The 15,519-nt window shown below is 45.2% G+C and overlaps 1 protein-coding gene across 14 annotated transcripts in view; it reads left to right on the top strand.

Moving 5' to 3' along the window:
- The window catches only part of LOC124009345 (adhesion G protein-coupled receptor L2-like), a 135,640-nt gene that overhangs the window by 74,774 nt on the left and 45,347 nt on the right, over positions 1-15,519 (top strand). For all 14 annotated transcript variants that reach the window (XR_006834279.1, XR_006834280.1, XM_046321048.1 and 11 more), the window contains 3 exons: positions 12,109-12,411; positions 13,523-13,626; positions 14,411-14,596. Coding sequence is in view for 12 of the 14 variants with exons in the window: in XM_046321048.1 (XP_046177004.1) it covers positions 12,109-12,411; positions 13,523-13,626; positions 14,411-14,596 (593 nt within the window). In the remaining 2 variants the exon portion in view is untranslated. The remainder of the gene's footprint in view (positions 1-12,108; positions 12,412-13,522; positions 13,627-14,410; positions 14,597-15,519) is intronic.

Here is a 15,519-nt window from a genome sequence, read left to right as displayed (position 1 = left end):
GTGTGTGTAATTTGTATAATGTTTAAAAATATTTTTTTATATATATTTTTTTTAAATACTTTGTTTGTGTTACTATGTAAAAAACAACAACATGTTATGTATTTGATACCTGTCTAATTCCTCAAAGATATATTGAACACTCTTCAAGTATTCATTTGAATTCACTACAGGGATATGAGTGTTTAAACACATAGGTTCTCAACACACAGACACCACACCAGTGATCAATATTTTGATGGTTCGAACTCCTAAGAAGAAGACTCACTAGTTAAGAGATTGTCTTGCTCCGACGTGCCAATAAAATGCATCCCTTCGTGTCGCCCATTACAACATTTGTATTGACACTTAGAAGGTATTGTCTGAGATGCCTCAAAGACATCGACTTGGGTCTCGGTCCAGTGAATTCAAAAGACTAATCAGGGGAGACTATAATTGCCAGGAGCATTTCAAAGTAACGAAGGGAGAACATTAATTTGCTTTTGAGGTAGCATTGATCTGAGAAGCATTAAATTTGAGCGTTAAATTCATGGCTTCAATGAGAGGAGCAGTGCCGCTGGAGAGCGATCGGGTTAAGCCACATGAAGAGATCTGACGGCACCGGCAGAAGGAAGGCCATGCCACTGCATACAGGTGTAGGATCTTCATTTGAGACAGTTTGCTACAGCTGCAAAGTAATCCTGCAGCAACAGGAAATGTTTATTATTATGTGGATTATAATTCATTTACATTTTTGTAGGGGTTCGGAAGCCTTTTTAGACCTCAAGTACACTAGTCTTACATTTCCTGAATTGCAGCAATGTTCTCCTGCTACAGGGTAATCAAATGAAGATCCTACATCTGTACATGAACTTGGAAAAGGCTAGTAAGTGGCTTAAATCTTCTAATGGCTTAAATCTTATTCTGCCTTACAAAGCTTGCTAATATCATATTTGCTTTCGGCTCATTCAATATGGCTGCTTATAAAACTCAGTTATGCATAATGATTTGGATGTTTTTTAAACATAGGAAGTGTGGCATGATGAAGCACTTGCTGGGCTCATTAATACATGTTATTGTGACAGACACACAGTGAGGCTTTGGAGATTGAGCTTTCTACTCTTAGAAGTGCAGAAACAAATGGAATATTTACCCAGATCTCATGGTTTGGTCCATGCCACTTGGTGGATCAGGAGGAATTAACACATCAGCAAGGAGATTCACGCTGACCAGAGTCGAGGTGTGTGTGTGTGTGTGTCCTGGATCAATGTGCCAAGCGTATGGTTGGAACAACTCCATTTGTTCCTCTTGTTGACATGGCACAAGTCTTCATGAGTCTGACTTCATGATTAGTGGATAGTAATATTTGGACTTTGTTCAAGTGGACATTTGAAGAAGTGGAAGAGAGGCTGTTGATCGCTGAAGTGAACATGAAATAATACAGGATGTGTTTAGCTTTGTGCTGCTCGCCGCCTCCTTTTTTCTACCAAAGTGGGTCCATGGGCTGGTGTCCCTGCCGGAGGTATGAGGTGTCATTCATTTTGAACTCGTGTAAATCCGAACACTTAGCTCCAGGACCTGTCTGGTTGGCAGTGGCAGGCCGTTTTCTGTCTCCTGATCGTTAAGACCAAGTGTCAAGAACGCACACAGCAATGCAACTCCGATGCTCGACGTGGTATTTGCCATAAGTCCGTTAAATACAGGCAATAAGCACACGCTAGGAAGAAAACAACCTACACCTTTCACTTATTGACTTCATCCACTGTGTGATGGCAGTAATTTCTGCACATTTCTGCCAGGAAGACCCGTCATTTATTCAAAATTGTACTAAAGGCAAAGTCTGGAAAAACCTGTCTTCCCAGAGCAGTATAAAAAGGCTACTGTATGTGACCACTTAGACCCATTACCGAAGCTACTAGCTACACAGGACCGATGTTCACATAAGCGCCTCACACAGGCTCGAGCAGAGCAGGGTGAGACTGCATAAAAACAAACTAATGTAATATTCATGTCTTCTGGGTGTTGTTGTTTCTCTATCATTAGCTACTGGCGGTAGATATCTTCAAAAAAGTAACACCAATACTGTGGCTCACAAGTACTGCTGTTTACTTCCTTTAAGTTGAAGATATTCAGACACACTCACACCATTCCTTATTCATGGCGTTGCAGTGTAGGATGGTGGTGCGTTGGCATGACGTCCAACAGTTTGGTACAGGCTGTTTTGTCTTCTTATTGCAGTCCACGTAGGTGGCCAGATTCACACTTAGACAAATACTGTGTGAATTAAGATAATGTCATAACGCCCTCAAGTTTGAAGTTAGGAGGATTCTGAGGTTTGGAAGTGCACTGAGACTTAGCTTAATTATTTGGCTATATCGTTACGCTGATATAGTGGCACTCAGTATTTTACATTTACTTTCAGTCCGTCGACTATTTAATCAACCCTTTCATTTCAACAATCATTGATTTCAAAACAAACCTTAAATTGTGGTAAAAGACTGAAATAAGTTGTTTCTGCAGAAGTCAGACGATGTCTGATTCTTCCAGACCACAGACACACTGATGGTGATAGCCCATTATTATGCTGTTTCCCTGTCAAACTTTCTTAGATAACCTTCACGCCGTTTTCCCAATGCTTCAGAGATAATGGCAAACATGTCTAGACTCCAGAGCCATGGGAAATCTGGCTTTTATGAGGGGAGGGGGGGGGGGGGGGCTAGGCCTTTAACGGAAATAGCTATCTTAGACAAACAGCATAGCTATGCCTCTGATCATCTTATCATGGTTTATTTAATTATTATTTCATTTTTGGAAAGATGTTCAAATGTGGAACTTTATCTTCATTTATCATCTTGCATTTTAGTGAAGAGTATTACTTATGTAGTATTACTTATTACTTACTTATGCTTAATTAACCCTTTCCTCCATCCTCAAAGGTCCCTTCTATTTGCCATGGATTCTGTCGAGTTCATTCTATTTAGTTGTATCTAGTTTGGACACGTTTTTCAGTGGACAGTATTCCCTTTGCTTTCCCAGTGTCCTGCACTTGATTACATTCTATCTAGTTACTTCTATTCAGTTTTCAGAACTTCCTAAAAAAAAAAATGTATACTGCCGCTCAGCCCCTGAGCACCTCGTGTTATTTATCACAGATTAAACATATGCCACCCAGAGTGTCCTAGGCTTCTGCCTCCCACCAAGAGAGACTTTAAAGGCCCAGTGCAGTCAAAAACGTGATTTCCTGTGTTTTTATATTTTTCACTCTGTAGCCCTATACGCACGGGACTGGTATTAGTCATAGAGAATGATCGAGTTGCCAAAAGGCCATATTAGCAAGGGGGCTCCTTTGAGGGCTTCCACCATTTTAATGTAGTCAACTGGGTGGGACTTCCAAATTCATTGGTTGATCCCTCCTGGTGACAATGTTTGGGGTCATGTCCAAGCATGTCACCAGGAGGGATAAGCCAATCGTGAAGAACAAATTGTACTACTTCAAAATGGAGATTTCCTCAGTGGAGCTGCGCTATAATGGCACAGAAACAACGATTAGTCCTCTATCTATCTCTATGGTATTACTAGAGAACTTTGTTATGTAATTATTACCCCAGAATGTCTGTTATTTCACAGGACGATTCGGATGGGATCAATTCTTTACAAACGGACAGTTTTTAAAATAAATTGACAGTTATTACAGAAGCCTGGAGGTTTTTATTCTCGGCCTGGAGATATTTCAACATGTCTAGGTGTTAACAGGATACACTGATAACTCCAGCTTGGCTCCCACGTTTCTAAACCATACCAAACCATCTTTGATAACTCCAGCTTGGCTCCCACGTTTCTAAACCCTACCAAACCATCTTTGATAACTCCAGCTTGGCTCCCACGTTTCTAAACCATACCAAACCATCTTTGATAACTCCAGCTTGGCTCCCACGTTTCTAAACCCTACCAAACCATCTTTGATAACTCCAGCTTGGCTCCCACGTTTCTAAACCCTACCAAACCATCTTTGATAACTTTGGCTCCCACGACCAAACCATCTTTGATAACTCCAGCTTGGCTCCCAAAACTAACCCAGCTTGGCTCCCACGTTTCTAAACCCTACCAAACCATCTTTGATAACTCCAGCTTGGCTCCCACGTTTCTAAACCCTACCAAACCATCTTTGATAACTCCAGCTTTGACCAAACCATCTTTGATAACTCCAGCTTGGCTCCCACGTTTCTAAACCCTACCAAACCATCTTTGGCATACTGTCGCCCATAATATTTGAATTGAAATATGATGATATTTTTGCGATCCGCAGTAGAAGACGTCCTTAATCACCCCAGCCTGCAGATGTGAACTAAACAGTGCACTTGTACTTGAGATGTGTTTTTAGGCTATGGATGAGAAAGGGAACGTGTCATTTCCCCAAATGAAGCTCAGTTGTAAATGCTGCTTAACGATCTATTAACCACAAGGGTTGCATTAAATAGGCGCAATATATTTTACTGACGCATTGTCTGATGTTCAATTTATTGGCACAACACTTAGAAAAGAAAGCATTCACTGTGAAAGTTAAAACATGTATTCCCTTCATACACTATGTATACAAACCTTCAAATTAGTGGATCGATGACACAGCCATGCAGTCTCCATAGACAAACATTGTCAGTAGAATGGCCTTACTGAAGAGCTCAGTGACTTTCAACGTGTCACCGTCATAGGATGGCACCTTTCCAACAAGTCAGTTTGTCAAATTTCTGCCCAGCTAGAGCTGCCCCGTAAATGCTGTTATTGTGAACTGGAAATGTATCGGAGCAACAACGGCTCAGCCGCAAAGTGGAAGGCCAAACAAGCTCAGACCACCGAGTCGGGAAGCGCGTAGATCGTAAAAATCATCTGTCCTTGGTTGCAACACTCACTATGGAGTTCCAAACTGCTTCTGGAAACAACGTCAGCACAAGAACTGTTGTGGCAACAGTTTGGAGAAGGCCCTTTCCTGTTTCAGCATAACAATGCCCCCGTGCCCAAAGCAAGCTCCATACAGAAATGGTTTGTCGAGATCGTGTGGAAAAAAATACAGATCTGGTGATTTGTGCTTGTGCACATAGGGTTATGTAATTATCTTCCCCAGTCAAATGAATCCCATATGAATTGGGCTTATGAGGTTGGAATTATACTGTGAAATTGTGAAAATGATGATAATGCCCTTTTAGTATAAGAGCTGTTTGGGAGGGAGTTTTGGCCTGCCTGTTGACATCAGCAGGCGGTAAATGAGTTCATATAAGAAGGAGTTCCAAACCAGTTCTCTGTCAGTAACAGCTAGTGTTCAATTTTCCCCTCCCCACTCAGACCACTCCCAGACACTCCTAGCTAAATTCTTGTTTGAGATATTGCTATTTGCTAAGAATATATTTTTGTTTGTTTTTAAATTAAAACGGTCAAAAATAATTACTTAATTGTTACCCAGAAATGATTTGATATTGAGATAAAAAGAGCTGAATTGAACCTTTAGGCGTTTTGAGTGAAATGACAGCTAATTGAGATGGCCCCTCTTTGGGCTGAGTGCTAGCAGAGGACACACGGCTTTCAACCGCCATTGGTGAAATGGCTCATCATAATCAAAAGAAAATTGTAGTGTGTGGCCGGGCAGTGGATGGAGACATCAAGAGAAATGTAACAGGAAAATGGGCCTCTTTGACAAGTGCTTTAGATTCTATTTCTTTAGTTGTTGTTTTTTCTCTCCATTTTTCCCCCTTCATCTGTCTATCGTTGTAGAAAGGAGGTAGTCAGGGGCTCACTCAGGCACTTCCAAATTACAACTAAACCAGAATTCCAGTGCACATCAATAGCTATAATAGTCTCTAGAGCGTACATTAGACTGGTGCACAGAATAGTGACACTGCGGTATGAGTGTTTTTCTCACTATGCTGGTATTTTGCAGTTTCCGTAAGCATTTAGTTTCTCACATTTACATTTAAGTCATTTAGCAGACGCTCTTATCCAGAGCGACTTACAAATTGGTGCATTCACCTTATGACATCCAGTGGAGCAGTCACTTTACAATAGTGCATCTAAAACTTAAGGGGGGAGTGAGAGGGAATACTTATCCTATCCTAGGTATTCCTTAAAGAGGTGGGGTTTCAGGTGTCTCCGGAAGGTGGTGATTGACTCCGCTGTCCTGGCGTCGTGAGGGAGTTTGTTCCACCATTGGGGGGCCAGGGCAGCGAACAGTTTTGACTGGGCTGAGCGGGAGCTGTACTTCCTCAGTGGTAGGGAGGCGAGCAGGCCAGAGGTGGATGAACGCAGTGCCCTTGTTTGGGTGTAGGGCCTGATCAGAGCCTGGAGGTACTGAGGTGCCGTTCCCCTCACAGCTCCGTAGGCAAGCACCATGGTCTTGTAGCGGATGCGAGCTTCAACTGGAAGCCAGTGGAGAGAACGGAGGAGCGGGGTGACGTGAGAGAACTTGGGACGGTTGAACACCAGACGGGCTGCGGCGTTCTGGATGAGTTGAAGGGGTTTAATGGCACAGACAGGGAGCCCAGCCAACAGCGAGTTGCAGTAATCCAGACGGGAGATGACAAGTGCCTGGATTAGGACCTGCGTCGCTTCCTGTGTGAGGCAGGGTCGTACTCTGCGGATGTTGTAGAGCATGAACCTACAGGAACGGGCCACCGCCTTGATGTTGGTTGAGAACGACAGGGTGTTGTCCAGGATCACGCCAAGGTTCTTGGCGCTCTGGGAGGAGGACACAATGGAGTTGTCAACCGTGATGGCAAGATCATGGAACGGGCAGTCCTTCCCCGGGAGGAAGAGCAGCTCCGTCTTGCCGAGGTTCAGCTTGAGGTGGTGATCCGTCATCCACACTGATATGTCTGCCAGACATGCAGAGATGCGATTCGCCACCTGGTCATCAGAAGGGGGAAAGGAGAAGATTAATTGTGTGTCGTCTGCATAGCAATGATAAGAGAGACCATGTGAGGTTATGACAGAGCCAAGTGACTTGGTGTATAGCGAGAATAGGAGAGGGCCAAGAACAGAGCCCTGGGGGACACCAGTGGTGAGAGCGCGTGGTGAGGAGACAGATTCTCGCCACGCCACCTGGTAGGAGCGACCTGTCAGGTAGGACGCAATCCAAGCGTGGGCCGCGCCGGAGATGCCCAACTCGGAGAGGGTGGAGAGGAGGATCTGATGGTTCACAGTATCGAAGGCAGCCGATAGATCTAGAAGGATGAGAGCAGAGGAGAGAGAGTTAGCTTTAGCAGTGCGGAGCGCCCCCGTGATACAGAGGAGAGCAGTCTCAGTTGAATGACTAGTCTTGAAACCTGACTGATTTGGATCAAGAAGGTCATTCAGAGAGAGATAGCGGGAGAGCTGGCCAAGGACGGCACGTTCAAGAGTTTTGGAGAGAAAAGAAAGAAGGGATACTGGTCTGTAATTGTTGACATCGGAGGGATCGAGTGTAGGTTTTTTCAGAAGGGGTGCAACTCTCGCTCTCTTGAAGACGGAAGGGACGTAGCCAGCAGTCAGGGATGAGTTGATGAGCGAGGTGAGGTAAGGGAGAAGGTCTCCGGAAATGGTCTGGAGAAGAGAGGAGGGGATAGGGTCAAGCGGGCAGGTTGTTGGGCGGCCGGCCGTCACAAGACGCGAGATTTCATCTGGAGAGAGAGGGGAGAAAGAGGAGAGAGTAGCGGGGGAGAGAGAGCGAAGGTTGGGACGGCGCGATACCATCCGAGTAGGGGCAGTGTGGGAGGTGTTGGATGAGAGCGAGAGGGAAAAGGATACAAGGTAGTGGTCGGAGACTTGGAGGGGAGTTGCAATGAGGTTAGTGGAAGAACAGCATCTAGTAAAGATGAGGTCGAGCGTATTGCCTGCCTTGTGAGTAGGGGGGGAAGGTGAGAGGGTGAGGTCAAAAGAGAGGAGAGGAGTGGAAAGAAGGAGGCAGAGAGGAAAGAGTCAAAGGTAGACGTGGGGAGGTTAAAGTCGCCCAGAACTGTGAGAGGTGAGCCGTCCTCAGGAAAGGAGCTTATCAAGGCATCAAGCTCATTGATGAACTCTCCGAGGGAACCTGGAGGGCGATAAATGATAAGGATGTTAAGCTTGAAAGGGCTAGTAACTGTGACAGCATGGAATTCAAAGGAGGCGATAGACAGATGGGTAAGGGGAGAAAGAGAGAATGACCACTTGGGAGAGATGAGGATCCCGGTGCCACCACCCCGCTGACCAGACGCTCTCGGGGTGTGCGAGAACACGTGGGCGGACGAAGAGAGAGCAGTAGGAGTAGCAGTGTTGTCTGTGGTGATCCATGTTTCCGTCAGTGCCAAGAAGTCGAGGGACTGGAGGGAGGCATAGGCTGAGATGAACTCTGCCTTGTTGACCGCAGATTGGCAGTTCCAGAGGCTACCGGAGACCTGGAACTCCACATGGGTCGTGCGCGCTGGGACCACCAGAGTAGGGTGGCCGCGGCCACGCGGTGTGGAGCGTTTGTATGGTCTGTGCAGAGAGGAGAGAACAGGGATAAACAGACACATAGTTGACAGGCTACAGAAGAGACTACGCTAATGCAAAGGAGATTGGAATGACAAGTGGACTACACGTCTCGAATGTTCAGAAAGTTAAGCTACGTAGCAAGAATCTTATTGACTAAAATGATTAAAATGATACAGTACTGCTGAAGTAGGCCAGCTGGCAGTGGGTGCGTTGTTGACACTACACTAATCAAGTCGTTCCGTTGAGTGTAATAGTTTCTGCAGTGTTGCTATTCGGGGGCTAGCTGGCTAGCTAGCAGTGTTGTTTACGTTACGTTGCGTTAAAAGAACGACAATAGCTGGCTAGCGAACCTAGAAAATCGCTCTAGACTACACAATTATCTTTGATACAAAGACGGCTATGTAGCTAGCTATGTAGCTAGCTACGATCAAACAAATCAAACCGTTGTACTGTAATGAAATGAAGTGAAAATGTGATACTACCTGTGAATGCGACCGGGTTGTTGAGTTCTATACAGAAGACGTTGGCTAGCGTTGGCTAGCTAGCAGAGTCACCTACGTTAAGGACGACAAATAGCTGGCTAGCTAACCTCGGTAAATTAAGATAATCACTCTAAGACTACACACTCTAAACCTAAACAACACAATTATCTTGGATACGATGATACGAAGACAGCAAAGACAGCTATGTAGCTAGCTAACACTACACTAATCAAGTCGTTCAGTTGAGTGTAATAGTTTCTCCAGTGCAGCTAATCAGTGGACGTTAGCTAGCTGGCCAGTGAAGACTACGTTAGGACGGCGAAATACGATAATTACGCAATTATCTTTGATACAAAGACGGCTATGTAGCTAGCTGAGAAGAAATTGCTAAGATTAGACAAATCAAACCGTTGTGCTATAATGAAATATAATGAAAAAGTTATACTATACTACCCGCGGGAGCGAAGTGCAGATGCGACCACTCGCTCCAACCGGAGCCACTTGGGATAGGGACAGAATGAGGGACAGAAAGAGTGGTAGAGAGAGAGAGAGAGAGAGAGAGACACCGACAGAGAGACCGGAAGTTACACTGAACAGAATTATAAGCGCAACATGTAAAGTGTTGGTCCCATGTGTCATGAGCGGAAATACAAAATCCCCCAAATGTTCCATACACACACAAACGTATTCCTCTCAAATGTTGTGCACAAATTAGTTTACATCCCTGTTAGTGAGCATTTCTCCTTTGCTAAAATAATCCCTCCACCTGACAGGTGTAACATATCAAGAAGCTGATTAAACAGCATGATCATTAAACAGGTGCAGCTTGTGCTGGGGACAATAAAAGGCCACTTAAAAATGTGCAGTTTTGTAACACAACACAATGCCACCGTTTTGAGGGAGCATGCCATTGGCATGCTGATTGCAGGAAGTCCACTAGAGCTGTTGCCAAAGAATGTAATGTTCATTCCTCTACCATAAGCTGCCTTCAACGTAGTTTTAGAGAATTTGACAGTACGTCCAACCGGCCTCACAACCAAAGACCACGTATAACCATGCCAGCCCAGTATCTCTGTCTGTAATAAAGCCCTTTTTGGGGGAAAAATCATTCTGATTGGTTTAGCCTGGCTCCCCAGTGGGTGGGACTGATGCCAAGTAGATAGGCCTTTGTCTTCTGAGGCCCTTAGCTGCACCTCTGCCTAGTCTGGTGAAATCCATAGATTAGGGCCTAATGAATTTATTTTAAGTGACTGATTTCCTCCTATGAACTGTAACTCAGTAAAATTGATGAAATTGTTGCATGCTGCCTTTATATTTTTGTTCAGATTATAAGCTCCTCTCAACATCTGCTCTCACAACAATAAACGGGACATATGTCAGTGTCATTTGCATAGTTACTTAGTGCTCAGGAATGTGTGAACGAGCAATTGCGTGCGTGGCTGACAGACAGACGGACGCACAATGAAGGAATGAGTACGGCCCAATTAAACACTGCTTCTGCCATGGGAGAAAAGGTCATTGAGTGAAATGTCATAACACAACAACACTGCAACACGGCTGACTGATCCTGCCTGACATTTCTAAATAGAAATGTGTCGCTGCCCGGGACCCTTTTTTACCCTCCTCTTTTTCTGAGAACCGCGTCATGCTAGATTTAATGTATTGTTGGTTATGCACTTTCAGCTCCTTTTTCCCCCTTAGCACAGACAGACACAGACAGGACATTGTTATGAACTTCAATATTCCACTGAAACAGAAACACAAAACAAAGACGACGAGTCTCTCCGGAGCCCAGATGCTAAATGTGGGCATTGTCACCATTCAGGTGGGGAGGAAATGGAGATATGAGTCTGATGATGGAGCATCAGACAGCATGATATTGCCTGTTCCCTGGGCCTCTGAAGACGGCACTGCAGGACGCTCAGAGTAGCAGACCTCCTTGTGGGAAGCCACCTCTTATCAGCGCTAGCAATCCTGTGGCTGTGATATATAATCAGTCGGGCAAGAGGCAGCCAGTGTAGTCATCATGCTCATACGTAGGCGGTATGCATATACAGTTTTCTCTTTATTCTTTTATATCTATTTTCTTCTTTTCTTTCATTCATTCTACTGTACATTCACAGTGCTGTGACCACACAAATGGGTAGACACTGTAGAAAAGGCCTAGAGACCACACCTTCTTGGTGACCACAACACACACACACACACACACACACACACACACACACACACACACACACACACACACACACACACACACACACACACACACACACACACACACACACACACACACACACACACACACACACACACACACACACACACACACACACACACACACATGTTCTTTATAGCTGTGCATAGCTGATGTATGGTTTTTGACCAGAGCATTCCAGTTTGAGTTTTCTTACGCCGGCTTCATCAAGGGGAGAGATGAAAGGGAGGAGAAAATAGTCAAATGCAGACCAGCTTTGTCTTCCTTGTTGACATGACTCAGCCTAAGGTACTGACTCTCCCTCCAGAAGGACATCGCTGCCAGGCCAAGCAGAGCCAGGCCAAGCAGAGCCAGGCCATGCAGAGCCAGGCCAAGCAGAGCCAGGCCAAGCAGAGCCAGGCCAGGCAGAGCCAGGTCAAGCAGAGCCAGGCCAAGCAGAGCCAGGCCAGACAGAGCCAGGCCAAGCAGAGCCAGGCCAGGCAGAGCCAGGCGGAGCAGAGCCAGGCGGAGCAGAGCCAGGCCGAGCAGAGCCAGGCCAAGCAGAGCCAGACCAAGCAGAGCCAGGCCAAGCAGAGCCAGACCAAGCAGAGCCAGGCCAAGCAGAGCCAGGCCAAGCAGATGCTGCTACACTACCTGTCCTCCTGTTATTATCAAGATTGGGTTTCAAATAGCTGAGACAGTGTAGTGTTAACAGGTTTCCTCCTCCTAACGGAACAGAGAGAGTAGGAGTAGTGTGGAGTAATACCCCAGTGCTGCTGTAGACTCCAGTAGACGTGACTCAGTAGAGCAGCCATCCCTCCAAGCGGTGTGGAACTAAAACACTGAAAGTACCTTGAACTTTCCCTGCTGACTGTTATATCTGATGTATGTCTGAAAGGTATAGAGGGAGTTCAATATAAGGCTGGTTTTATTAAAGCTATAACCTCCACTTCTCTCTCTGCTCTGTTCTCCTCCTAGTGCCAACTATAGAAGACGTCTCCCTCTCCTCGGCCCTGCCTGAGACCACCACTATCATCACCACCACCATGGTCATAGTCAAGGTCCCTGTTAACACCACAGTTCCAGCAGACCCCAGGGATGGGAGAGAGAGAGAGGCGGGTAAGCCAGCGGAGGACCCCCATGGTACAGCTGACCCCACCACCCCAGAGATCCCTCCCACCCCCAGGCGCTTCTGTGAGGGAGGGATGATGAGGGGTATCTCCTGGCCCCAGACACACACTGGAGCCACAGTGGAAAGACCCTGCCCCAAAGGAACCAGAGGTACTATCAGGAACCGGGAGGGAGGGAGGGGGAGGGAGGGAGGGAGGGTGTGTGTGTGTTCCTCTATATGAACATGTTAGTGTGTTTACACATTGTCTTTCATATAGCCTTCCATATGTTAGACAAGGTGCCAAGATGTAATGTTCATTACCTACAATATGCTAATACCTCCAAATAGTAAATAGTTCCATGAATGAACTGTCAAAACAGACAATATAGGAAGATTTAAAAAACAGTAGGTGGCATGAAGGGGATGAGTTACTGTTATTTCAATCATTTGGAAATGGAATGTATGGAATGCAGACACGTTGGATATGAAGGTGTACCAATAGGTAGTAAGACCTGTTGACAAGAATGCAGTAATATATATGATACAGAGCATTTTATTCATTGACAACCCGTGATTCCTACAGGATACAGCTGAAATGTATGAGGATCTCTCACTGTGTAGTGTCCACTCAGTTAGATATCACAAAGCTGGCAATCTTCCGAGATGTTTCACATCATACCTTTTTAAATTTTCTTTTCTACCATGGCTGCCCTCAGTCAATTGTTTGTCGTGCTCTGGAGAAGCCAGGATAGTAAGAGGAGCAGGAGCAGGACAAACGGATGTCCTGGCTCGGTTTCATTGATTTCTATTCAACCTTTATTTAAACAGGCTATTCTCATTGTCATACAATCTCATTTGCAGGGGATATAACCGTGTATTCAAGATGGCAGTGTTCAGCAACATCACCAGATGTTACACAAATAAATGCTCACACAGTGTTCAGCAACATCACCAGATGTTACACAAATAAATGCTCACACAGTGTTCAGCAACAACACCAGATGTTACACAAATAAATGCTCACACAGTGTTCAGCAACATCACCAGATGTTACACAAATAAATGCTCACACAGTGTTCAGCAACATCACCAGATGTTACACAAATAAATGCTCACACAGTGTTCAGCAACATCACCAGATGTTACACAAATAAATGCTCACACAGTGTTCAGCAACATCACCAGATGTTACACAAATAAATGCTCACATAAGTGTTCGATACACAACAGAAACAGACAATAGAGGGTTGTGTAACTGTTGTTTGTTGTGTGTTTCTCCAGGCATCGCCTCCTACCTCTGCACGGTAGCAGGGGGGACCTGGAACCCAAAGGGACCCGACCTCAGCAACTGTACCTCCCACTGGGTCGCTCAAGTGGCACAAAAGGTTGGTCAGCAGTGTCCTCCCAAAGCTCCTGGGTGGCAGGGAAGGAACAAAACACCACCTTTTCTGAAAGGGAAAAGTATATCTGTATTTGTATTAGCATCTTGTTGGTTGCAACACTAAAGACGTGGTTTGCCCATACATTCTGTATTCCCCTGCATGACTTCGAGATGTAAACAACAATACACATTCAATGCACTTTTCTCTGTAAAAAAAATCTCTGCCACTTTGAATTGCTCTCTGGAGCCTATAGCTTGAAGCGTTAATATTGATTTGAGTTTTAATCAGTATATGATACATTACTTGTATACTGGTCTGACACTGTGATGCCGATCCTCCAGAGATGTTGCACCAATGACCCTGAGCCTTTTCCTGCTGTGCTGTTTTTCTTCCTTTCTCCACAGTAAATCAGCAGTATCCATTGTTATCACATAGTTAACGTACCACATTCCAGGTACAGATGTAGGATCTTCATTTGACCTGTATTGTCGCAGCTAAATAATCCTGCGGAAACCGGATTTGAACCTTTAGTCCAAAGTGTTGCATGATTGGTGGTTAGGCTATTATCTGGTCAAAATGAGGCTGCATGGAAAGTGGAATACTGTTAATATAACTGTGTGTTAATGTGGGTTTTCAGTGAATTTGTGCATTTCCTCCGGGGCAGGAAAAGTTGCAGCAACAAAACAGTGACCAAATCCAGATCTTACATCTGTATTTAGTAAGAAACAAGTAATTAAAAGCTTTAACAGTCCATTAATATTTATGTTTTTTTCTCCTCCAACTCTAGATCCGTAGTGGGGAGAACGCGGCTAACCTAGCCAATGAGCTGGCCCACCACACACAGGGCCCGGTGTTCGCCGGTGACGTCAGCTCATCAGTGCGTCTCATGGAGCAGCTGGTTGACATCCTGGATGCTCAGCTCCAGGAGCTACGGCCTAGCGAAAAGGACTCGGCCGGGCGGAGCTTCAACAAGGTAATATAAAATAATACAGTGTCTTCAGAAAGTATTCAGACCCCTTGACTTTTCCCACATTTTGTTACGCCACAGCCTCATTCTAAAATGGATTCCATTGTTTTTTCCCCCATCAATCTACACACAATAGTCCATAAACAGTTTTTGAAATGTTATTTATACAATATATATGTATATATATATACATTTACATAAGTATTCAGGCCCTTTACTCAGTACTTTGTTGAAGCACCTTTGCCAGCAATTCCAGCATCGAGTCTTCTTGGATATGATGCTACAAAGCTTGGCACATCTGTATTTGGGGAGTTTCTCCCATTCTTCTATGCAGATCCCCTCAAGCTCTGTTAGGTTGGATGGGGAGTGTCACTGCACAGCTATTTTCTGGTCTCTACAGAGATGTTTGATCGGGTTCAAGTCCGGGCTCTGACATTCTTGTCCCGAAGCCACTCCTGCGTTGTCTTGACTTTGTGCTTAGGGTCGTTGTCCTGTTGGAAGGTGAACCTTCGCCCTAATCTGAGGTCCTGAGCGCTCTGGAGCAGGTTTTTATCAAGGACACTCAAGGATATTCAGAGACTTGTCCCGAAGCCATTCCGGCATTGTCTTGACTGTGTGCTTAGGGTCATTGTCCTGTTGGAAGGTGAACCTTCGCCCCAATCTGAGGTCCTGAGCACTCTGGAGAAGGTTTTTATCAAGGATCTCTCTGTACTTTGCTCTGTTCATCATTCCCTTGATCCTGACTAGTCTCCCTGTAAGATACACTGAAAATATCCCCACAGCATGATGCTGCCACCACCATTCTTCACTGTAGGGATGGTGCCAGGTTTCTTCCAGACGTGACGCTTGTCAATCAGGCCAATCTTGGTTTCATCAGACCAGACAATCTTGTTGTCTAGTCTGAGTGTCCTTTAGGTGCGTTTTGGCCA

The sequence above is a fragment of the Oncorhynchus gorbuscha genome, linkage group LG22, assembly GCF_021184085.1.
Source record: "Oncorhynchus gorbuscha isolate QuinsamMale2020 ecotype Even-year linkage group LG22, OgorEven_v1.0, whole genome shotgun sequence".
NCBI lineage: Eukaryota > Metazoa > Chordata > Actinopteri > Salmoniformes > Salmonidae > Oncorhynchus > Oncorhynchus gorbuscha.
The sequence above is the reverse complement of the archived record's forward strand: the minus strand, read 5'-3'. Positions and strand labels throughout refer to the sequence as shown.